Below are 26,468 nucleotides of genomic sequence, written 5' to 3'. Positions count from 1 at the left end.
TGCTTTGTAGAAGCATCGCGCTAGACCTCAGACCCTTTCCTGCTCTGTAGAAGCATCGCGCTAGACCTCAGACCCTTTCCTGCTCTGTAGAAGCATCGCGCTAGACCTCAGACCCTTTCCTGCTCTGTAGAAGCATCGCGCTAGACCTCAGACCCTTTCCTGCTCTGTAGAAGCATCGCGCTAGACCTCAGACCCTTTCCTTCTCTGTAGAAGCATCGCGCTAGACCTCAGACCCTTTCCTGCTCTGTAGAAGCTTCGCACTAGACCTCAGACCCTTTCCTGCTCTGTAGAAGCATCGCGCTAGACCTCAGACCCTTTCCTTCTCTGTAGAAGCATTGCGCTAGACCTCAGACCCTTTCCTGCTCTGTAGAAGCATAGCGCTAGACCTCAGACCCTGTCCTGCTCTGTAGAAGCATCGCGCTAGACCTCAGACCCTTTCCTGCTCTGTAGAAGCATCGCGCTAGACCTCAGACCCTTTCCTGCTCTGTAGAAGCATTGCGCTAGACCTCAGACCCTTTCCTTCTCTGTAGAAGCATTGCGCTAGACCTCAGACCCTTTCCTGCTCTGTAGAAGCATCGCGCTAGACCTCAGACCCTGTCCTGCTCTGTAGAAGCATCGCGCTAGACCTCAGACCCTTTCCTGCTCTGTAGAAGCATCGCGCTAGACCTCAGACCCTTTCCTGCTCTGTAGAAGCATCGCGCTAGACCTCAGACCCTTTCCTGCTTTGTAGAAGCATCGCGCTAGACCTCAGACCCTTTCCTGCTCTGTAGAAGCATCGTGCTAGACCTCAGACCCTTTCCTGCTCTGTAGAAGCTTCGCACTAGACCTCAGACCCTTTTCTGCTCTGTAGAAGCATCGCGCTAGACATCAGACCCTTTCCTGCTCTGTAGAAACTTCACACTAGACCTCAGACCCTTTCCTGCTCTGTAGAAGCATCGCACTAGACCTCAGACCCTTTCCTGCTCTGTAGAAGCATCGCGCTAGACCTCAGACCCTTTCCTGCTCTGTAGAAGCATCGCGCTAGACCTCAGACCCTTTCCTGCTTTGTAGAAGCATCGCGCTAGACCTCAGACCCTTTCCTGCTCTGTAGAAGCATCGCGCTAGACCTCAGACCCTTTCCTGCTCTGTAGAAGCTTCGCACTAGACCTCAGACCCTTTCCTGCTCTGTAGAAGCATCGCGCTAGACCTCAGACCCTTTCCTGCTCTGTAGAAGCATCGCGATAGACCTCAGACCCTTTCCTGCTCTGTAGAAGCATCGCGCTAGACCTCAGACCCTTTCCTGCTCTGTAGAAGCATCGCGCTAGACCTCAGACCCTTTCCTGCTCTGTAGAAGCATTGCGCTAGACCTCAGACCCTTTCCTGCTTTGTAGAAGCATCGCGCTAGACCTCAGACCCTTTCCTGCTCTGTAGAAGCATCGCGCTAGACCTCAGACCCTTTCCTGCTCTGTAGAAGCATCGCGCTAGACCTCAGACCCTTTCCTGCTCTGTAGAAGCATCGCGCTAGACCTCAGACCCTTTCCTGCTCTGTAGAAGCATCGCGCTAGACCTCAGACCCTTTCCTTCTCTGTAGAAGCATCGCGCTAGACCTCAGACCCTTTCCTGCTCTGTAGAAGCTTCGCACTAGACCTCAGACCCTTTCCTGCTCTGTAGAAGCATCGCGCTAGACCTCAGACCCTTTCCTTCTCTGTAGAAGCATTGCGCTAGACCTCAGACCCTTTCCTGCTCTGTAGAAGCATTGCGCTAGACCTCAGACCCTTTCCTACTCTGTAGAAGCTTCGCACTAGACCTCAGACCCTTTCCTTCTCTGTAGAAGCATTGCGCTAGACCTCAGACCCTTTTCTGCTTTGTAGAAGCATCGCGCTAGACCTCAGACCCTTTCCTGCTCTGTAGAAGCATCGCGCTAGACCTCAGACCCTTTCCTGCTCTGTAGAAGCATCGCGCTAGACCTCAGACCCTTTCCTTCTCTGTAGAAGCATTGCGCTAGACCTCAGACCCTTTCCTGCTTTGTAGAAGCATCACGCTAGACCTCAGACCCTTTCCAGCTCTGTAGAAGCATCGCGCTAGACCTCAGACCCTTTCCTGCTCTGTAGAAGCATCGCGCTAGACCTCAGACCCTTTCCTGCTCTGTAGAAGCATTGCGCTAGACCTCAGACCCTTTCCTTCTCTGTAGAAGCATTGTGCTAGACCTCAGACCCTTTCCTGCTCTGTAGAAGCATTGCGCTAGACCTCAGACCCTTTCCTTCTCTGTAGAAGCTTCGCACTAGACCTCAGACCCTTTCCTGCTCTGTAGAAGCATCGCGCTAGACCTCAGACCCTTTCCTTCTCTGTAGAAGCATTGCGCTAGACCTCAGACCCATTCCTGCTCTGTAGAAGCATTGCGCTAGACCTCAGACCCTTTCCTTCTCTGTAGAAGCTTCGCACTAGACCTCAGACCCTTTCCTGCTCTGTAGAAGCATCGCGCTAGACCTCAGACCCTTTCCTGCTCTGTAGAAGCATTGCGCTAGACCTCAGACCCTTTCCTTCTCTGTAGAAGCATTGCGCTAGACCTCAGACCCTTTCCTGCTCTGTAGAAGCATCGCGCTAGACCTCAGACCCTTTCCTGCTCTGTAGAAGCATCGCGCTAGACCTCAGACCCTTTCCTGCTCTGTAGAAGCATTGCGCTAGACCTCAGACCCTTTCCTGCTCTGTAGAAGCTTCGCACTAGACCTCAGACCCTTTCCTGCTCTGTAGAAGCATCGCGCTAGACCTCAGACCCTTTCCTGCTCTGTAGAAGCATTGCGCTAGACCTCAGACCCTTTCCTGCTCTGTAGAAGCTTCGCGCTAGACCTCAGACCCTTTCCTGCTCTGTAGAAGCATTGCGCTAGACCTCAGACCCTTTCCTGCTCTGTAGAAGCATCGCGCTAGACCTCAGACCCTTTCCTGCTCTGTAGAAGCATCGCGCTAGACCTCAGACCCTTTCCTGCTCTGTAGAAGCATCGCGCTAGACCTCAGACCCTTTCCTGCTCTGTAGAAGCATCGCGCTAGACCTCAGACCCTTTCCTGCTCTGTAGAAGCATCGCGCTAGACCTCAGACCCTTTCCTGCTCTGTAGAAGCCCAGGAACCGGGACTAGTGGTGTCACTGCAGTCCGGTCCCCCTTACCTTGGTCGGAGTTCTGGGAAGATTCTGCGATATTGATGGCCAGTTGGCTTCCGAAAGAGTTGACCCCCATCATTCCGGCATGAGGGTGGTTGGTGGCTAGCGAGGACAGCTGGTTGGAGGTGCGCGGCACGCTGTACAGTGCCTCAGCGATATCTGCTGCTCTTTTTAAAATAATGTCCTGTGGGAAGAAGAGATTCATCAGGGGACAGTGATTAAAGAGGCCTATGTACTAAGACTTGGCAAAAGATAAAGTGGACGGAGATAAAGTCACAACCAGCTCCTAACTGTCATTATTCAAACACTGTAACATGACAGTTAGGAGCTGGTTGGCTGGTACTTGATCTCCGTCCACTTTATCTCTCTCCAAAGCTAAGTACATAGACCACCTAGGATCCTATATTTAATATTCTGTTTTATTCTGAGTAGAATTATCTACAGACCTTGGCCATCTTTTCATTCTACACATGCATGATACAACTAAATGGAAGGTTTCAGCCTCAATACATTCATGGTCTATCTGTTCCTCTTTGACCAGAACCCACATCCGTGATTCAAGGATGGATCTTACAGAGGTCACCTGCTCCCCTGACTAGCCTGACATCTGGGTTCCTTCTCATGGAAAGTCTGTGTAGCCAGTGGAGGTAATTATTTGATTTCAACATAGCATGTAAGAGTTTAATACGTGATTAGGACTCCTTGAGGCTTTAAGAAGAACCTATTCAGGGTGAGACTTGGTTGTCACCTTTAGTGTCACACAAGACATACATTGAGAGGCCCCATAAGATACAATGGTCATCTAGTAGGCATTACATTTTGTGGTTTAGCAGTAGACTTTAACCACATTACAATGGAATGAGAGAAGCAAAGGATTATGGGTTAATTCTGGACAAAGGGGCTATAGAATCTGATGGTGTATCTCAGATATTCTGTGTGTTGGGTATACGAACTTAATGAGCATGTGCGAGAGACAACTATAGTTATAATAGTTGGTTACCCTGTGTCAGACTATTTCCTTTTTTATGTCTGGGTCTCCTGAAATTAATTTCACTGCCATGCGTCTACAAAAAAATTAACATTTCTCTATTTCAATAGGCGAATTGGTGACAAAGGTCAGGGACAGTCACGCCATGTGTCATGGAGAATACCCACAGACGTTACCCCTTGGTATGATCCAGGAACAATTCGAGCGAGAGTCCAAGGGGCCATAAGCTCCTGTGTGTGTTGATGCTCGCTGATTGGTTATTAGTAAGTTCCAAGCAGTATGATTGGCTGATATCTCCAGTGAAAGTTGTGTGTTCGATGAAGACATAATGGAACATCTCGGAATTTTGGTAAATTTATATATTGATTCATCCTTCTCTAATCATAATCTCCAGGAGTCAGAGTGTGGAACGCTTATACAGGTTGGCGGGATAGCACTAGCTGATTGGATGAGCCCATCCAATCAGATGTTACTTAATGTTTTTGAGTGCAAGGCAGAGGTCACCAGCCACCCTGATAAGAGTACAGCAGGGAATTCCCAATGCATTCATTACTATGTCTGTAAGACCATGAGAAGGATCTCTACGCACTGCGTTACCTGGTTATTGTGCGGCATGCCGTACAACGCTTCCACCAGATCGGCAGCCCTCTTCAGCAGGACCTCCTGAAGGAGAGACAAGAAGGATGGTTAGTATTGTGACCTTAGTGAGATATAAGAAATACACAGGTCCTATCACATTAGTGAGGATGGCTCCACCCACACCTCCGTCCAGACGTCTGCTAATGTAACTACAGTATATAGAGATAAGAACAATATACAAGCATATGCATTTACATGTGTGTGTGTGTGTGTATATATATATATATATATATATATAAAAAGATACTGGGTCTACACCACAATAATATGTAATCTGATACCTTGTATAAACTATGTTAAATATATCATGTCATATCTATAAAGCTGAATAAATTCAATAATTTGCTGCAGAAAACAGAATTAGTGTGGTTATTATACATTATGGTTGTCATACCACGGTCGTGATGGAACTCTAGAACCACGAGATGCCTGGCGTGAGTCAACCTGCAGTTCCCGGCACCTCTGCTGACATCAGGAGTCTTCTTTTTTGCCGAAAATGCTGATTAGAATGATATGCGGCATGCCTATATTCTGTGTGCAATTGCATCTGCATACGAAATGCTACGTCACAGTGATTTCCTGGAAAACTGCCACTGACACTGTAGCATAGCATTACGTATGCAGATACAGGCGCAGTCGCACACAAAATATAGCCTGCCGTATACCATTTTACGCAGCATAAGCTGCTTGTGCTTCTTATTCACATAGCAATGTGAATAAGAATCATTTTAACTGTAAAAAGTTGCTTGTCAAGATGCTTGGTGCTACTGAGTAATGCCAAAGCTCGGCGAAACTAGAAGGGCTATCTAACATGATTGCAGCATGGATGTAGGAGGACACATCTGCACATTGCTGTGGACTGTGTGAGAGTGACTCGCTGTGAGGACTGTGTGAGAGTGACTTATTGCGAGAGTGACTCATTGTGTGGACTGTGTGAGAGTGACTCATTGTGTGGACTGTGTGAGAGTGACTTATTGCGAGAGTGACTCATTGTGTGGACTGTGTGAGAGTGACTCATTGTGTGGACTGTGTGAGAGTGACTTATTGCGAGAGCGACTCACTGTGAAGACTGTATGAGAGCGACTCATTGTGTAGACTGTGCGAGAGTGACTAGTTGTGAGGACTGTGCGAGAGTGACTTTTTGTGTAGACTGTGTGACAGTGACTCATTGTGTAGACTGTGTGAGAGTGACTCGTGTAGACTAAGTGACAGTGACTCATTGTGTAGACTGTGTGAGAGTGACTCGTGTAGACTAAGTGACAGTGACTCATTGTGTAGACTGTGTGAGAGTGACTCATTGTGTAGACTGTGTGACAGTGACTCATTGTGTAGACTGTGTGAGAGTGACTTGTTGTGTAGACTGTGTGAGAGTGACTCGTGTAGACTAAGTGACAGTGACTCATTGTGTAGACTGTGTGAGAGTGACTCATTGTGTAGACTGTGTGAGAGTGACTCGTGTAGACTAAGTGACAGTGACTCATTGTGTAGACTGTGTGAGAGTGACTCGTGTAGACTAAGTGACAGTGACTCATTGTGTAGACTGTGTGAGAGTGACTCATTGTGTAGACTGTATGACAGTGACTCATTGTGTAGACTGTGTGAGAGTGACTCGTGTAGACTAAGTGACAGTGACTCATTGTGTAGACTGTGTGAGAGTGACTTGTTGTGTAGACTGTGTGAGAGTGACTCGTGTAGACTAAGTGACAGTGACTCGTTGTGTAGACTGTGTGAGAGTGACTTGTTGTGTAGACTGTGTGAGAGTGACTCGTGTAGACTAAGTGACAGTGACTCATTGTGTAGACTGTGTGAGAGTGACTCGTGTAGACTAAGTGACAGTGACTCATTGTGTAGACTGTGTGAGAGTGACTCATTGTGTAGACTGTGTGAGAGTGACTCGTGTAGACTAAGTGACAGTGACTCATTGTGTAGACTGTGTGAGAGTGACTTGTTGTGTAGACTGTGTGAGAGTGACTTGTTGTGTCGACTGTGTGAGAGTGACTCGTGTAGACTAAGTGACAGTGACTCATTGTGTGGACTGTGTGAGAGTGACTTGTTGTGTAGACTGTGTGAGAGTGACTCGTGTAGACTAAGTGACAGTGACTCATTGTGTAGACTGTGTGAGAGTGACTCATTGTGTAGACTGTAAGACAGTGACTCATTGTGTAGACTGTGTGAGAGTGACTCGTGTAGACTAAGTGACAGTGACTCATTGTGTAGACTGTGTGAGAGTGACTTGTTGTGTAGACTGTGTGAGAGTGACTTGTTGTGTCGACTGTGTGAGAGTGACTCGTGTAGACTAAGTGACAGTGACTCATTGTGTAGACTGTAAGACAGTGACTCATTGTGTAGACTGTGTGAGAGTGACTCATTGTGTAGACTGTAAGACAGTGACTCATTGTGTAGACTGTGTGAGAGTGACTCGTGTAGACTAAGTGACAGTGACTCATTGTGTAGACTGTGTGAGAGTGACTCATTGTGTAGACTGTGTGAGAGTGACTCATTGTGTAGACTGTGTGAGAGTGACTTGTTGTGTAGACTGTGTGAGAGTGACTCGTGTAGATTAAGTGACAGTGACTCATTGTGTAGACTGTGTGAGAGTGACTTGTTGTGTAGACTGTGTGAGAGTGACTCGTGTAGACTAAGTGACAGTGACTCATTGTGTAGACTGTGTGAGAGTGACTCATTGTGTAGACTGTATGACAGTGACTCATTGTGTAGACTGTGTGAGAGTGACTCATTGTGTAGACTGTATGACAGTGACTCATTGTGTAGACTGTGTGAGAGTGACTCGTGTAGACTAAGTGACAGTGACTCATTGTGTAGACTGTGTGAGAGTGACTTGTTGTGTAGACTGTGTGAGAGTGACTCGTGTAGACTAAGTGACAGTGACTCATTGTGTAGACTGTGTGAGAGTGACTCATTGTGTAGACTGTGTGAGAGTGACTCGTGTAGACTAAGTGACAGTGACTCATTGTGTAGACTGTGTGAGAGTGACTTGTTGTGTAGACTGTGTGAGAGTGACTTGTTGTGTCGACTGTGTGAGAGTGACTCGTGTAGACTAAGTGACAGTGACTCATTGTGTGGACTGTGTGAGAGTGACTTGTTGTGTAGACTGTGTGAGAGTGACTCGTGTAGACTAAGTGACAGTGACTCATTGTGTAGACTGTAAGACAGTGACTCATTGTGTAGACTGTGTGAGAGTGACTCATTGTGTAGACTGTAAGACAGTGACTCATTGTGTAGACTGTGTGAGAGTGACTCGTGTAGACTAAGTGACAGTGACTCATTGTGTAGACTGTGTGAGAGTGACTCATTGTGTAGACTGTGTGAGAGTGACTCATTGTGTAGACTGTGTGAGAGTGACTCGTGTGGACTGTGTGAGAGTGACTCGTGTAGACTAAGTGACAGTGACTCATTGTGTAGACTGTGTGAGAGTGACTTGTTGTGTAGACTGTGTGAGAGTGACTCGTGTAGACTAAGTGACAGTGACTCATTGTGTAGACTGTGTGAGAGTGACTTGTTGTGTAGACTGTGTGAGAGTGACTCGTTGTGTAGACTGTGTGAGAGTGACTCGTAGTGTGGACAGTGTGAGAGTGACTCGTAGTGTGGACTGTGTGAGAGTGACTCGTAGTGTGGACTGTGTGAGAGTGACTCGTAGTGTGGACTGTGTGAGAGTGACTTGTGTGGACTGTGTGAGAGTGACTTGTGTGGACTGTGTGAGAGTGACTTGTGTGGACTGTGTGAGAGTGACTTGTGTGGACTGTGTGAGAGTGACTTGTGTGGACTGTGTGAGAGTGACTTGTGTGGACTGTGTGAGAGTGACTTGTGTGGACTGTGTGAGAGTGACTTGTGTGGACTGTGTGAGAGTGACTTGTGTGGACTGTGTGAGAGTGACTTGTGTGGACTGTGTGAGAGTGACTTGTGTGGACTGTGTGAGAGTGACTCGTGTGGACTGTGTGAGAGTGACTCTTTATGTGGACTGTGTGAGAGTGACTCGTTGTGTGGACTGTGTGAGAGTGACTCGTGTGGACTGTTTGAGAGTGACTCGTAGTGTGGACTGTGTGAGAGTGACTCGTTGTGTGGACTGTGTGAGAGTGATTCTTTGTGCGTACTGTGTTCCTTTTCAGATGCTACCACTTTCACATAACTTCTGTAACACACACATTTCCGTTTGGAAGATTCTTCCTGTCTTTGGCATATTGATACATGGGAAGGTGCCAAGTGCAGAATCTTGTCACAGATATATCTGCATCCTGTTGGCTTATTTCATTATCCTGCTGTAAGTACTTTATCCTCTTCCCCACCCCTTAGTGATGTTCTCTCCACACTCAGCGTCTTCCCCGATCTCCTACACATCAATGCATTTATCTTCCATTACTGCTGCCGCCCCACCCCTATCCATCCAACATCACACCAAGGCCAAGCCTGAAGCCTCCATCAGCTGCTAATTGTGTTTCTGCCTGACGCTGGGGAATAGGGCTGTTACAGGACGGCGCACACACTTAGCGCCCAATCTACTTAGTAACTTCTTTTTCAGTGGCCATTATGTAAAAAGTGGATTATCTGTAATATGAATTTATTGACTGATCTCAGTGGCTCCATAAACACCGAGATACTGAAATCCTGATCCAAGAAACAAATGTAATAGCCATTAAATAACAGATAAATGTGCACATCAATATTCCAGCTGGGGGGATATGAGCCGCGAGGCCGTCACTTCCCCATACAGAGAGGAGACCAGTAACCGCTGCCATATCAGGGAAATATCCATCACTTCCCAATACAGAGAGGAGACCAGTAACCGCTGCCATATCAGGGAAATATCCATCACTTCCCCATACAGAGAGGAGACCAGTAACCGCTGCCATATCAGGGAAATATCCATCACTTCCCCATACAGAGAGAACAGTAACCGCTGCCATATCAGGAATGATCCGTCACTTCCCCATGCAGAGAGGAGAACAGTAACCGCTGCCATATCAGGGAATTATCCGTCACTTCCCCATACAGAGAGGAGAACAGTAACCGCTGCCATATCAGGAATGATCCGTCACTTCCCCATACAGAGAGGAGAACAGTAACCGCTGCCATATCAGGGAAATATCCATCACTTCTCCATACAGGGAGGAGAACAGTAACCGCTGCCATATCAGGGAAATATCCGTCACTTCTCCATACAGAGAGGAGAACAGTAACCGCTGCCATATCAGGGAATTATCCGTCACTTCCCCATACAGAGAGGAGAACAGTAACCGCTGCCATATCAGGAATGATCCGTCACTTCCCCATACAGAGAGGAGAACAGTAACCGCTGCCATATCAGGGAAATATCCATCACTTCTCCATACAGAGAGGAGAACAGTAACCGCTGCCATATCAGGGAAATATCCATCACTTCTCCATACAGAGAGGAGAACAGTAACCGCTGCCATATCAGGGAATTATCCGTCACTTCCCCATACAGAGAGGAGAACAGTAACCGCTGCCATATCAGGGAATTATCCATCACTTCTCCATACAGAGAGGAGAACAGTAACCGCTGCCATATCAGGGAAATATCCGTCACTTCTCCATACAGAGAGGAGAACAGTAACCGCTGCCATATCAGGGAAATATCCATCACTTCTCCATACAGAGAGGAGAACAGTAACCGCTGCCATATCAGGGAAATATCCGTCACTTCTCCATACAGAGAGGAGAACAGTAACCGCTGCCATATCAGGGAATTATCCGTCACTTCTCCATACAGAGAGGAGAACAGTAACCGCTGCCATATCAGGGAATTATCCGTCACTTCCCCATACAGAGAGGAGAACAGTAACCGCTGCCATATCAGGGAATTATCCGTCACTTCCCCATACAGAGAGGAGAACAGTAACCGCTGCCATATCAGGGAATTATCCGTCACTTCCCCATATAGAGAGGAGAACATTAACCGCTGCCATATCAGGGAAATATCCGTCACTTCTCCATACAGAGAGGAGAACAGTAACCGCTGCCATATCAGGGAATTATCCGTCACTTCCCCATACAGAGAGGAGAACAGTAACCGCTGCCATATCAGGGAATTATCCGTCACTTCCCCATACAGAGAGGAGAACAGTAACCGCTGCCATATCAGGGAATTATCCGTCACTTCCCCATACAGAGAGGAGAACAGTAACCGCTGCCATATCAGGGAATTATCCGTCACTTCACCATACAGAGAGCAGAACAGTAACCGCTGCCATATCAGGAATGATCCGTCACTTCCCCATACAGAGAGGAGAACAGTAACCGCTGCCATATCAGGGAATTATCCGTCACTTCTCCATACAGAGAGGAGAACAGTAACCGCTGCCATATCAGGGAAATATCCGTCACTTCTCCATACAGAGAGGAGAACAGTAACCGCTGCCATATCAGGGAAATATCCGTCACTTCCCCATACAGAGAGGAGAACAGTAACCGCTGCCATATCAGGGAAATATCCGTCACTTCTCCATACAGAGAGGAGAACAGTAACCGCTGCCATATCAGGGAATTATCCATCACTTCTCCATACAGAGAGGAGAACATTAACCGCTGCCATATCAGGAATTATCCATCACTTCTCCATACAGAGAGCGGAACATTAACCGCTGCCATATCAGGGAAATATCCGTCACTTCCCCATACAGAGAGGAGAACAGTAACCGCTGCCATATCAGGAATTATCCGTCACTTCTCCATACAGAGAGCGGAACATTAACCGCTGCCATATCAGGGAATTATCCATCACTTCTCCATACAGAGAGGAGAACATTAACCGCTGCCATATCAGGAATTATCCATCACTTCTCCATACAGAGAGGAGAACATTAACCGCTGCCATATCAGGGAAATATCCGTCACTTCCCCATACAGAGAGCGGAACATTAACCGCTGCCATATCAGGGAAATATCCATCACTTCCCCATACAGAGAGGAGAACATTAACCGCTGCCATATCAGGGAAATATCCGTCACTTCTCCATACAGAGAGGAGAACAGTAACCGCTGCCATATCAGGAATTATCCGTCACTTCTCCATACAGAGAGGAGAACAGTAACCGCTGCCATATCAGGGAAATATCCGTCACTTCCCCATACAGAGAGGAGAACAGTAACCGCTGCCATATCAGGAATTATCCGTCACTTCTCCATACAGAGAGGAGAACAGTAACCGCTGCCATATCAGGGAATTATCCATCACTTCCCAATACAGAGAGGAGAACAGTAACCGCTGCCATATCAGGGAATTATCCGTCACTTCCCCATACAGAGAGGAGAACAGTAACCGCTGCCATATCAGGGAATTATCCGTCACTTCCCCATACAGAGAGCGGAACATTAACCGCTGCCATATCAGGAATTATCCGTCACTTCCCCATACAGAGAGGAGAACAGTAACCGCTGCCATATCAGGGAAATATCCATCACTTCCCCATACAGAGAGCAGAACAGTAACCGCTGCCATATCAGGGAATTATCCGTCACTTCCCCATACAGAGAGCGGAACATTAACCGCTGCCATATCAGGGAATTATCCGTCACTTCCCCATACAGAGAGCGAAACATTAACCGCTGCCATATTAGGAATGATCCGTCACTTCCCCATACAGAGAGCGGAACAGTAACCGCTGCCATATCAGGGAAATATCCATCACTTCCACATACAGAGAGAACAGTAACCGCTGCCATATCAGGGAAATATCCGTCACTTCCCCATACAGAGAGCGAAACATTAACCGCTGCCATATTAGGAATGATCCGTCACTTCCCCATACAGAGAGCGAAACAGTAACCGCTGCCATATCAGGGAAATATCCATCACTTCCACATACAGAGAGAACAGTAACCGCTGCCATATCAGGGAATTATCCGTCACTTCCCCATACAGAGAGCGAAACATTAACCGCTGCCATATTAGGAATGATCCGTCACTTCCCCATACAGAGAGAACAGTAACCGCTGCCATATCAGGGAAATATCGTCACTTCCCCATACAGAGAGGAGAACAGTAACCGCTGCCATATCAGGGAATTATCCGTCACTTCCCCATACAGAGAGGAGAACAGTAACCGCTGCCATACCAGGGAAATATCCGTCACTTCCCCATACAGAGAGGAGAACAGTAACCGCTGCCATATCAGGGAATTATCCGTCACTTCCCCATACAGAGAGGAGAACAGTAACCGCTGCCATATCAGGGAAAAATCCGTCACTTCCCCATACAGAGAGGAGAACAGTAACCGCTGCCATATCAGGGAATTATCCGTCACTTTCCCATACAGAGAGGAGAACAGTAACCGCTGCCATATCAGGGAATTATCCGTCACTTTCCCATACAGAGAGGAGAACAGTAACCGCTGCCATATCAGGGAATTATCCGTCACTTCCCCATACAGAGAGGAGAACAGTAACCGCTGCCATATCAGGGAATTATCCGTCACTTCTCCATACAGAGAGGAGAACAGTAACCGCTGCCATATCAGGGAATGATCCGTCACTTCTCCATACAGAGAGGAGAACATTAACCGCTGCCATATCAGGGAATTATCCATCACTTCCCCATACAGAGAGGAGAACAGTAACCGCTGCCATATCAGGGAAATATCCATCACTTCCCCATACAGAGAGGAGAACAGTAACCGCTGCCATATCAGGAATTATCCGTCACTTCCCCATACAGAGAGCGGAACATTAACCGCTGCCATATCAGGAATTATCCGTCACTTCCCCATACAGAGAGGAGAACAGTAACCGCTGCCATATCAGGGAATTATCCGTCACTTCCCCATACAGAGAGGAGAACAGTAACCGCTGCCATATCAGGGAAATATCCATCACTTCTCCATACAGAGAGGAGAACAGTAACCGCTGCCATATCAGGGAAATATCCGTCACTTCCCCATACAGAGAGGAGAACAGTAACCGCTGCCATATCAGGGAATTATCCATCACTTCCCCATACAGAGAGGAGAACAGTAACCGCTGCCATATCAGGGAAATATCCGTCACTTCCCCATACAGAGAGGAGAACAGTAACCGCTGCCATATCAGGGAAATATCCGTCACTTCCCCATACAGAGAGGAGAACAGTAACGGCTGCCATATCAGGGAATTATCCGTCACTTCTCCATACAGAGAGGAGAACAGTAACCGCTGCCATATCAGGGAAATATCCGTCACTTCCCCATACAGAGAGGAGAACAGTAACCGCTGCCATATCAGGGAAATATCCGTCACTTCCCCATACAGAGAGGAGAACAGTAACCGCTGCCATATCAGGGAATTATCCATCACTTCCCCATACAGAGAGGAGAACAGTAACCGCTGCCATATCAGGGAAATATCCGTCACTTCCCCATACAGAGAGGAGAACAGTAACCGCTGCCATATCAGGGAATTATCCGTCACTTCCCCATACAGAGAGCGGAACATTAACCGCTGCCATATCAGGGAAATATCCGTCACTTCCCCATACAGAGAGCGGAACATTAACCGCTGCCATATCAGGGAATTATCCATCACTTCTCCATACAGAGAGGAGAACAGTAACCGCTGCCATATCAGGGAAATATCCGTCACTTCCCCATACAGAGCGGAGAACAGTAACCGCTGCCATATCAGGGAAATATCCGTCACTTCTCCATACAGAGAGCGGAACATTAACCGCTGCCATATCAGGGAATTATCCATCACTTCTCCATACAGAGAGGAGAACAGTAACCGCTGCCATATCAGGAATTATCCGTCACTTCCCCATACAGAGAGGAGAACAGTAACCGCTGCCATATCAGGAATTATCCGTCACTTCCCCATACAGAGAGGAGAACATTAACCGCTGCCATATCAGGGAAATATCCGTCACTTCCCCATACAGAGAGAACAGTAACCGCTGCCATATCAGGGAATTATCCGTCACTTCCCCATACAGAGAGGAGAACAGTAACCGCTGCCATATCAGGGAATTATCCGTCACTTCCCCATACAGAGAGCGGAACATTAACCGCTGCCATATCAGGAATTATCCGTCACTTCCCCATACAGAGAGGAGAACAGTAACCGCTGCCATATCAGGGAAATATCCGTCACTTCCCCATACAGAGAGCGAAACATTAACCGCTGCCATATCAGGGAATTATCCGTCACTTCTCCATACAGAGCATGGAACAGTAACCGCTGCCATATCAGGGAAATATCCGTCACTTCCCCATACAGAGAGCGGAACAGTAGCCGCTGCCATATCAGGGAAATATCCGTCACTTCTCCATACAGAGCACGGAACAGTAACCGCTGCCATATCAGGGAAATATCCGTCACTTCCCTATACAGAGAGCGGAACAGTAACCGCTGCCATATCAGGGAATTATCCGTCACTTCCCCATACAGAGAGCGGAACAGTAACCGCTGCCATATCAGGGAATTATCCGTCACTTCCCCATACAGAGAGCGAAACATTAACCGCTGCCATATCAGGGAAATATCCGTCACTTCCCCATACAGAGAGGAGAACAGTAACCGCTGCCATATCAGGGAAATATCCGTCACTTCCCCATACAGAGAGCGAAACAGTAACCGCTGCCATATCAGGGAATTATCCGTCACTTCCCCATACAGAGAGCGAAACATTAACCGCTGCCATATCAGGAATTAGCCGTCACTTCCCCATACAGAGAGCGGAACAGTAACCGCTGCCATATCAGGGAATTATCCGTCACTTCCCCATACAGAGAGCAGAACATTAACCGCTGCCATATCAGGGAAATATCCGTCACTTCTCCATGCAGAGAGGAGAACAGTAACCGCTGCCATATCAGGGAAATATCCGTCACTTCCCCATACAGAGAGGAGAACAGTAACCGCTGCCATATCAGGAATTATCCGTCACTTCTCCATACGGAGAGGAGAACAGTAACCGCTGCCATATCAGGAATTATCCGTCACTTCCCCATACAGAGAGGAGAACAGTAACCGCTGCCATATCAGGGAAATATCCATCACTTCACCATACAGAGAGGAGAACAGTAACCGCTGCCATATCAGGGAAATATCCATCACTTCCCCATACAGAGAGGAGAACAGTAACCGCTGCCATATCAGGAATTATCCGTCACTTCTCCATACAGAGAGGAGAACAGTAACCGCTGCCATATCAGGAATTATCCGTCACTTCCCCATACAGAGAGGAGAACAGTAACCGCTGCCATATCAGGGAAATATCCGTCACTTCCCCATACAGAGAGGAGAACAGTAACCGCTGCTATATCAGGGAATTATCCGTCACTTCTCCATACAGAGAGGAGAACAGTAACCGCTGCCATATCAGGGAATTATCCGTCACTTCTCCATACAGAGAGGAGAACAGTAACCGCTGCCATATCAGGGAATTATCCGTCACTTCTCCATACAGAGAGGAGAACAGTAACCGCTGCCATATCAGGGAATTATCCGTCACTTCCCCATACAGAGAGGAGAACAGTAACCGCTGCCATATCAGGAATTATCCGTCACTTCTCCATACAGAGAGCGGAACAGTAACCGCTGCCATATCAGGGAATTATCCGTCACTTCCCTATACAGAGAGGAGAACAGTAACCGCTGCCATATCAGGGAATTATCCGTCACTTCCCCATACAGAGAGGAGAACAGTAACCGCTGCCATATCAGGGAAATATCCGTCACTTCCCCATACAGAGAGCGAAACATTAACCGCTGCCATATCAGGGAAATATCCGTCACTTCCCCATACAGAGAGCGGAACAGTAACCGCTGCCATATCAGGGAAATATCCGTCACTTCCCCATACAGAGAGCGGAACAGTAACCGCTGCCATATCAGGGAATTATCCGTCACTTCCCCATACAGAGAGCAGAACATTAACCGCTGCCATATCAGGGAAATATCCGTCAATTCCCCATACAGAGAGCAGAACATTAACCGCTGCCATATCAGGGAAATATCCGTCACTTCCCCATACAGAGAGCAGAACATTAACCGCTGCCATATCAGGGAAATATCCGTCACTTCCCCATACAGAGAGGAGAACAGTAACCGCTGCCATATCAGGGAATTATCCGTCACTTCCCCATACAGAGAGGAGAACAGTAACCGCTGCCATATCAGGGAATTATCCATCACTTCTCCATACAGAGAGGAGAACAGTAACCGCTGCCATATCAGGGAATTATCCGTCACTTCCCCATACAGAGAGGAGAACAGTAACCGCTGCCATATCAGGGAATTATCCGTCACTTCCCCATACAGAGAGGAGAACAGTAACCGCTGCCATATCAGGGAAATATCCGTCAATTCCCCATACAGAGAGCGGAACAGTAACCGCTGCCATATCAGGGAATTATCCGTCCCTTCTCCATACAGAGAGGAGAACAGTAACCGCTGCCATATCAGGGAATTATCCGTCACTTCCCCATACAGAGAGGAGAACAGTAACCGCTGCCATATCAGGGAATTATCCGTCACTTCCCCATACAGAGAGGAGAACAGTAACCGCTGCCATATCAGGGAAATATCCGTAACTTCCCCATACAGAGAGCGAAACATTAACCGCTGCCATATCAGGGAAATATCCGTCACTTCCCCATACAGAGAGCGGAACAGTAACCGCTGCCATATCAGGGAATTATCCATCACTTCCCCATACAGAGAGCGGAACAGTAACCGCTGCCATATCAGGGAATTATCCGTCACTTCCCCATACAGAGAGCAGAACATTAACCGCTGCCATATCAGGGAAATATCCGTCACTTCCCCATACAGAGAGCAGAACATTAACCGCTGCCATATCAGGGAAATATCCGTCACTTCCCCATACAGAGAGGAGAACAGTAACCGCTGCCATATCAGGGAAATATCCATCACTTCCCCATACAGAGAGGAGAACAGTAACCGCTGCCATATCAGAGAATTATCCGTCACTTCTCCATACAGAGAGGAGAACATTAACCGCTGCCATATCAGGGAATTATCCGTCACTTCTCCATACAGAGAGGAGAACAGTAACCGCTGCCATATCAGGGAAATATCCATCACTTCCCCATACAGAGAGGAGAACAGTAACCGCTGCCATATCAGGGAATTATCCGTCACTTCCCCATACAGAGAGGAGAACAGTAACCGCTGCCATATCAGGGAATTATCCGTCACTTCCCCATACAGAGAGGAGAACAGTAACCGCTGCCATATCAGGGAATTATCCGTCACTTCCCCATACAGAGAGGAGAACAGTAACCGCTGCCATATCAGGGAATTATCCATCACTTCCCCATACAGAGAGGAGAACAGTAACCGCTGCCATATCAGGGAATTATCCGTCACTTCCCCATATAGAGAGAAGAACATTAACCGCTGCCATATCAGGGAAATATCCATCACTTCCCCATACAGAGAGCGGAACATTAACCGCTGCCATATCAGGGAATTATCCGTCACTTCCCCATACAGAGAGGAGAACAGTAACCGCTGCCATATCAGGAATTATCCGTCACTTCTCCATACAGAGAGCGGAACAGTAACCGCTGCCATATCAGGAATTATCCGTCACTTCTCCATACAGAGAGCGGAACAGTAACCGCTGCCATATCAGGGAATTATCCATCACTTCCCCATACAGAGAGCGGAACATTAACCGCTGCCATATCAGGGAATTATTCGTCACTTCCCCATACAGAGAGAGGAACATTAACCGCTGCCATATCAGGGAAATATCCGTCACTTCCCCATACAGAGAGGAGAACAGTAACCGCTGCCATATCAGGGAAATATCCGTCACTTCCCCATACAGAGAGGAGAACAGTAACCGCTGCCATATCAGGGAATTATCCGTCACTTCTCCATACAGAGAGCGGAACATTAACCGCTGCCATATCAGGGAATTATCCGTCACTTCCCCATACAGAGAGCGGAACATTAATCGCTGCCATATCAGGAATTATCCGTCACTTCTCCATACAGAGAGGAGAACAGTAACCGCTGCCATATCAGGGAATTATCCGTCACTTCCCCATACAGAGAGGAGAACATTAACCGCTGCCATATCAGGGAAATATCCGTCACTTCCCCATACAGAGAGCGAAACAGTAACCGCTGCCATATCAGGGAATTATCCGTCACTTCTCCATACAGAGAGGAGAACAGTAACCGCTGCCATATCAGGGAATTATCCGTCACTTCTCCATACAGAGAGCAGAACATTAACCGCTGCCATATCAGGGAAATATCCGTCACTTCCCCATACAGAGAGGAGAACATTAACCGCTGCCATATCAGGGAAATATCCGTCACTTCTCCATACAGAGAGGAGAACAGTAACCGCTGCCATATCAGGGAATTATCCGTCACTTCCCCATACAGAGAGGAGAACAGTAACCGCTGCCATATCAGGGAAATATCCATCACTTCTCCATACAGAGAGGAGAACAGTAACCGCTGCCATATCAGGGAAATATCCATCACTTCCCCATACAGAGAGCGAAACAGTAACCGCTGCCATATCAGGGAATTATCCATCACTTCCCCATACAGAGAGCGGAACAGTAACCGCTGCCATATCAGGGAAATATCCGTCACTTCTCCATACAGAGAGGAGAACAGTAACCGCTGCCATATCAGGGAATTATCCGTCACTTCCCCATACAGAGAGGAGAACAGTAACCGCTGCCATATCAGGGAATTATCCGTCACTTCCCCATACAGAGAGGAGAACAGTAACCGCTGCCATATCAGGGAATTATCCGTCACTTCCCCATACAGAGAGGAGAACAGTAACCGCTGCCATATCAGGGAAATATCCGTCACTTCCCCATACAGAGAGCGAAACATTAACCGCTGCCATATCAGGGAATTATCCGTCACTTCCCCATACAGAGAGCGGAACAGTAACCGCTGCCATATCAGGGAATTATCCGTCACTTCTCCATACAGAGAGCACAGTAACCGCTGCCATATCAGGGAATTATCCGTCACTTCCCCATACAGAGAGGAGAACAGTAACCGCTGCCATATCAGGGAATTATCCGTCACTTCCCCATACAGAGAGGAGAACAGTAACCGCTGCCATATCAGGGAAATATCCATCACTTCTCCATACAGAGAGCGGAACAGTAACCGCTGCCATATCAGGGAATTATCCGTCACTTCTCCATACAGAGAGCACAGTAACCGCTGCCATATCAGGGAATTATCCGTCACTTCCCCATACAGAGAGGAGAACAGTAACCGCTGCCATATCAGGGAATTATCCGTCACTTCCCCATACAGAGAGCGGAACATTAACCGCTGCCATATCAGGGAAATATCCATCACTTCCCCATACAGAGAGCGAAACAGTAACCGCTGCCATATCAGGGAATTATCCATCACTTCCCCATACAGAGAGGAGAACAGTAACCGCTGCCATATCAGGGAAATATCCGTCACTTCTCCATACAGAGAGGAGAACAGTAACCGCTGCCATATCAGGGAATTATCCGTCACTTCCCCATACAGAGAGGAGAACAGTAACCGCTGCCATATCAGGGAATTATCCGTCACTTCCCCATACAGAGAGGAGAACAGTAACCGCTGCCATATCAGGGAATTATCCGTCACTTCCCCATACAGAGAGCGGAACATTAACCGCTGCTATATCAGGGAATTACCTGTCACTTCCCCATACAGAGAGGAGAACAGTAACCGCTGCCATATCAGGGAATTATCCGTCACTTCCCCATACAGAGAGGAGAACATTAACCGCTGCCATATTAGGGAATTATCCGTCACTTCCCCATACAGAGAGGAGAACAGTAACCGCTGCCATATCAGGGAATTATCCGTCACTTCCCCATACAGAGAGGAGAACAGTAACCGCTGCCATATCAGGGAATGATCCGTCACTTCCCCATACAGAGAGCGGAACAGTAACCGCTGCCATATCAGGAATTATCCGTCACTTCCCCATACAGAGAGCGGAACATTAACCGCTGCCATATCAGGGAATTATCCGTCACTTCCCCATACAGAGAGGAGAACAGTAACCGCTGCCATATCAGGGAATTATCCGTCACTTCCCCATACAGAGAGGAGAACAGTAACGGCTGCCATATCAGGGAAATATCCGTCACTTCCCCATACAGAGAGCGGAACATTAACCGCTGCCATATCAGGGAATTATCCGTCACTTCCCCATACAGAGAGGAGAACAGTAACGGCTGCCATATAAGGGAAATATCCGTCACTTCCCCATACAGAGAGCGGAACATTAACCGCTGCCATATCAGGGAATTATCCATCACTTCCCCATACAGAGAGGAGAACAGTAACCGCTGCCATATCAGAAAATTATACGTCACTTCCCCATACAGAGAGGAGAACAGTAACCGCTGCCATATCAGGAATTATCCGTCACTTCCCCATACAGAGAGGAGAACAGTAACCGCTGCCATATCAGGGAAATATCCGTCACTTCTCCATACAGAGAGCGGAACATTAACCGCTGCCATATCAGGAATTATCCGTCACTTCCCCATACAGAGAGGAGAACAGTAACCGCTGCCATATCAGGGAATTATCCGTCACTTCCCCATACAGAGAGCGGAACATTAACCGCTGCCATATCAGGAATTATCCGTCACTTCCCCATACAGAGAGGAGAACAGTAACCGCTGCCATATCAGGGAAATATCCGTCACTTCCCTATACAGAGAGCGGAACAGTAACCGCTGCCATATCAGGGAATTATCCGTCACTTCCCTATACAGAGAACGGAACATTAACCGCTGCCATATTAGGGAATTATCCGTCACTTCTCCATACAGAGAGCGGAACATTAACCGCTGCCATATTAGGGAATTATCCGTCACTTCTCCATACAGAGAGCGGAACATTAACCGCTGCCATATCAGGGAATTATCCGTCACTTCCCCATACAGAGAGGAGAACAGTAACCGCTGCCATATCAGGGAAATATCCATCACTTCCCCATTCAGAGAGCGGAACATTAACCGCTGCCATATCAGGAATTATCCGTCACTTCCCCATACAGAGAGGAGAACAGTAACCGCTGCCATATCAGGGAAATATCCATCACTTCCCCATACAGAGAGCGGAACATTAACCGCTGCCATATCAGGGAATGATCCGTCACTTCCCCATACAGAGAGCGGAACATTAACCGCTGCCATATCAGGAATTATCCGTCACTTCCCCATACAGAGAGGAGAACAGTAACCGCTGCCATATCAGGGAAATATCCATCACTTCCCCATACAGAGAGCAGAACAGTAACCGCTGCCATATCAGGAATTATCCGTCACTTCCCCATACAGAGAGGAGAACAGTAACCGCTGCCATATCAGGGAAATATCCATCACTTCCCCATACAGAGCGGAGAACAGTAACCGCTGCCATATCAGGGAAATATCCGTCACTTCCCCATACAGAGAGGAGAACAGTAACGGCTGCCATATTAGGAATTATCCGTCACTTCCCCATACAGAGAGGAGAACAGTAACCGCTGCCATATCAGGGAATTATCCGTCACTTCTCCATACAGAGAGGAGAACATTAACCGCTGCCATATCAGGGAATTATCCGTCACTTCCCCATACAGAGAGGAGAACAGTAACCGCTGCCATATCAGGGAAATATCCATCACTTCCCCATACAGAGAGCGGAACATTAACCGCTGCCATATCAGGAATTATCCGTCACTTCCCCATACAGAGAGGAGAACAGTAACCGCTGCCATATCAGGGAAATATCTATCACTTCCCCATACAGAGAGCGGAACATTAACCGCTGCCATATCAGGGAATGATCCGTCACTTCCCCATACAGAGAGCGGAACATTAACCGCTGCCATATCAGGGAATTATCCGTCACTTCCCCATACAGAGAGGAGAACATTAACCGCTGCCATATCAGGGAAATATCCGTCACTTCTCCATACAGAGAGGAGAACAGTAACCGCTGCCATATCAGGGAATTATCCGTCACTTCCCCATACAGAGAGCGGAACATTAACCGCTGCCATATCAGGGAATTATCCGTCACTTCCCCATACAGAGAGCGGAACATTAACCGCTGCCATATCAGGGAATTATCCGTCACTTCCCCATACAGAGAGGAGAACAGTAACCGCTGCCATATCAGGGAATTATCCGTCACTTCCCCATACAGAGAGCGGAACATTAACCGCTGCCATATCAGGGAATTATCCGTCACTTCCCCATACAGAGAGGAGAACAGTAACCGCTGCCATATCAGGAATTATCCATCACTTCTCCATACAGAGAGGAGAACAGTAACCGCTGCCATATCAGGGAATTATCCATCACTTCTCCATACAGAGAGCGGAACATTAACCGCTGCCATATCAGAGAATTATCCGTCACTTCCCCATACAGAGAGGAGAACAGTAACCGCTGCCATATCAGGGAATTATCTGTCACTTCCCCATACAGAGAGGAGAACAGTAACCGCTGCCATATTAGGGAATTATCCGTCACTTCCCCATACAGAGAGGAGAACAGTAACCGCTGCCATATCAGGGAATTATCCGTCACTTCCCCATACAGAGAGCGGAACATTAACCGCTGCCATATCAGGGAATTATCCGTCACTTCCCCATACAGAGAGGAGAACAGTAACCGCTGCCATATCAGAGAATTATCCGTCACTTCCCCATACAGAGAGCGGAACATTAACCGCTGACATATCAGGGAAATATCCGTCACTTCTCTATACAGAGAGCGGAACATTAACCGCTGCCATATCAGGGAATTATCCATCACTTCCCCATACAGAGAGCGGAACAGTAACCGCTGCCATATCAGGGTATTATCCGTCACTTCCCCATACAGAGAGCGGAACATTAACCGCTGCCATATCAGGGAATTATCCGTCACTTCTCCATACAGAGAGCGGAACATTAACCGCTGCCATATCAGGAATTATCCGTCACTTCCCCATACAGAGAGCGGAACATTAACCGCTGCCATATCAGGGAATTATCCGTCACTTCCCCATACAGAGAGCAGAACATTTACCGCTGCCATATCAGGGAATTATCCATCACTTCCCCATACAGAGAGCGGAATATTAACCGCTGCCATATCAGGGAATTATCCGTCATTTCCCCATACAGAGAGCGGAACATTAACCGCTGCCATATCAGGGAATTATCCGTCATTTCCCCATACAGAGAGCGGAACAGTAACCGCTGCCATATCAGGGAATTATCCGTCACTTCCCCATACAGAGAGCAGAACAGTAACCGCTGCCATATCAGGGAATTATCCGTCACTTCCCCATACAGAGAGCGGAATATTAACCGCTGCCATATCAGAGAATTATCCGTCATTTCCCCATACAGAGAGCGGAACATTAACCGCTGCCATATCAGGGAATTATCCGTCACTTCCCCATACAGAGAGCAGAACATTAACCGCTGCCATATCAGGGAATTATCCATCACTTCCCCATACAGAGAGCGGAATATTAACCGCTGCCATATCAGGGAATTATCTATCACTTCCCCATACAGAGAGCGGAACATTAACCGCTGCCATATCAGGGAATTATCCATCACTTCCCCATACAGAGAGCGGAACATTAACCGCTGTCATATCAGGGAATTATCCGTCACTTCCCCATACAGAGAGCGGAACATTAACCGCTGCCATATCAGGGAATTATCCGTCACTTCTCCATACAGAGAGCGGAATATTAACCACTGCCATATCAGGGAATTATCCGTCACTTCCCCATACAGAGAGCGGAACATTAACCGCTGCCATATCAGGGAAATATCCATCACTTCTCCATACAGAGAGCAGAACATTAACCGCTGCCATATCAGGGAATTATCCATCACTTCTCCATACAGAGAGCAGAACATTAACCGCTGCCATATCAGGGAATTATCCATCACTTCCCCATACAGAGAGGAGAACAGTAACCGCTGCCATATCAGGGAATTATCCGTCACTTCTCCATACAGAGAGCGGAATATTAACCGCTGCCATATCAGGGAATTATCCATCACTTCCCCATACAGAGAGGAACATTAACCGCTGCCATATCAGGAATTATCCGTCAGTCTGTCCTAAACGCAGTATTACACCCCCAGTTTCAGCCCCTTCCCCAGCGATAAGTTGAGCGGACAGGGTTAGCCATACATGGGGACACCAGGGCGGGTAGACTTAGAAGTAGTCTAGAATAAGTACTGGACGTGTAACAGACAGGTACATGACGTACAGTCAGAGAAGCGTATGCATAATGTGTCGCTGTGATGTGATCTCAGCAATATGTATTACTGTAAGAAGGAACGTCTGTAACAGGGCTGATGAAAGGACAGGGGTCTCTGCGGATGGCAGGATCAGTGAAGCGGTGGCATAATACTATTCCCAATGGCCAGCCTTTCACCAGCTCAATGGAGCATCCCGGCTGCTCTCTCCAAACCTCTCACTGGGGACCGCCTGCTGTGATGAGCTGTCCAGGGACTCAGGAAGACGACATAGTGTACACCTGAAGTATGTAATGTGCTACCTCCTGACTGCGCCTACAGGTGTCAGCGAGGCATGCGCTACAGGGCTGTGGGACCCAGGGCAGAGGAGACAGACAGGTCCCCTCACCCTGCCCCTCACTGGAGGACCAACAAGCACATGCTGTGATACTATGGCATATACACAATTGTAGCACATCTATGCAGACTTTCAAAGCACTCAAACAAAGGGATCTGAACACCAATCAAAATTAAATACCAAAATTTGAACACCCCGAAATACCACATTCATACACTTAACATGAGAGCTACATTTAACACACATACACATTCCTGAAATGTCACAATTGGGACTCCAACCCAGGACCTCACACATTGCAGTCAGACACCTTACACATGGTGCTACGCATGTGCTTCTGCAGTGGAAGCCTGGTAATACTGTATGAAGCTAGCAGTAATGGTCAGTATAAAACCACTGCAGGTAAGCAAATGTAAACTGCTTCTTGCTCACAGGTGAGATCATCTGCAGGTTGTGGGCCCCTCTGACCCAAGGCCCATGTACCCTCCTGATTGGCTGGCATTCTAGTTACCATGGAGATGCCTTTGCTGTACTTACCTAGTCCAGATGTCTGACTTTATTGAGTGAGAGTTACAGTAACTCTCTCTATATTATATGTGGGTTACAGGTGTAACCAGGACTGTGCTCCCACATTGCACGGTGTCCTGTGAGATGGACGCAACCCCAAACATAAAGCAGATCCACTGAGATGGTTCCAAAGCTGGGATAGTTTTACCATACAGTATATTTATAGATGGAGGAACGCAGTACCTGTATTGGGGCAGTAAGTGTATACATATAATGGGATGCAGTCATTATGCCGACATTTACAATGTCGACAAAAATAATGTCGACTCACAATGTCAACAGTTATGTTGTCGAAATGCAGAATGTTGACATGCGAAATGTTGACATTCTACACAAACAGAGGCTTAGGTGGAGGGTTAGGGATCATGTGATCAGAGGGTTAAGGCTAGGCTGTAGCAGCAGAGGGTTAGGGTTAGGCTGTGGCAGCAGAGGGTTAGGGTTAGGCAATGGAAGGGGAAGGTAAGGGTTAGACTGTGGCAGAGGATGGTTAGGGTTAGACTATGGGAGGCGAAGGTTAGGGCTAGGCGGTGGCAGTGGCGGGTTAGGATACGGGAG

At 47.7% G+C, this 26,468-nt stretch overlaps 1 protein-coding gene across 4 annotated transcripts in view; it reads right to left on the bottom strand.

Moving 5' to 3' along the window:
- Positions 1-26,468, bottom strand: part of LOC134931701 (transcription factor COE3-like) — a 265,596-nt gene that overhangs the window by 36,457 nt on the left and 202,671 nt on the right. For all 4 annotated transcript variants that reach the window (XM_063925436.1, XM_063925438.1, XM_063925437.1 and 1 more), the window contains exons 12-13: positions 4,720-4,785; positions 3,141-3,318 (exon numbers count right to left, since the gene is read on the bottom strand). In XM_063925436.1, the coding sequence (XP_063781506.1) occupies positions 3,141-3,318; positions 4,720-4,785 (244 nt within the window). The remainder of the gene's footprint in view (positions 1-3,140; positions 3,319-4,719; positions 4,786-26,468) is intronic.

Source organism: Pseudophryne corroboree, chromosome 1 (assembly GCF_028390025.1).
Source record: "Pseudophryne corroboree isolate aPseCor3 chromosome 1, aPseCor3.hap2, whole genome shotgun sequence".
Taxonomy (NCBI): domain Eukaryota; kingdom Metazoa; phylum Chordata; class Amphibia; order Anura; family Myobatrachidae; genus Pseudophryne; species Pseudophryne corroboree.
This window is presented reverse-complemented; position numbering and strand designations above follow the sequence as displayed.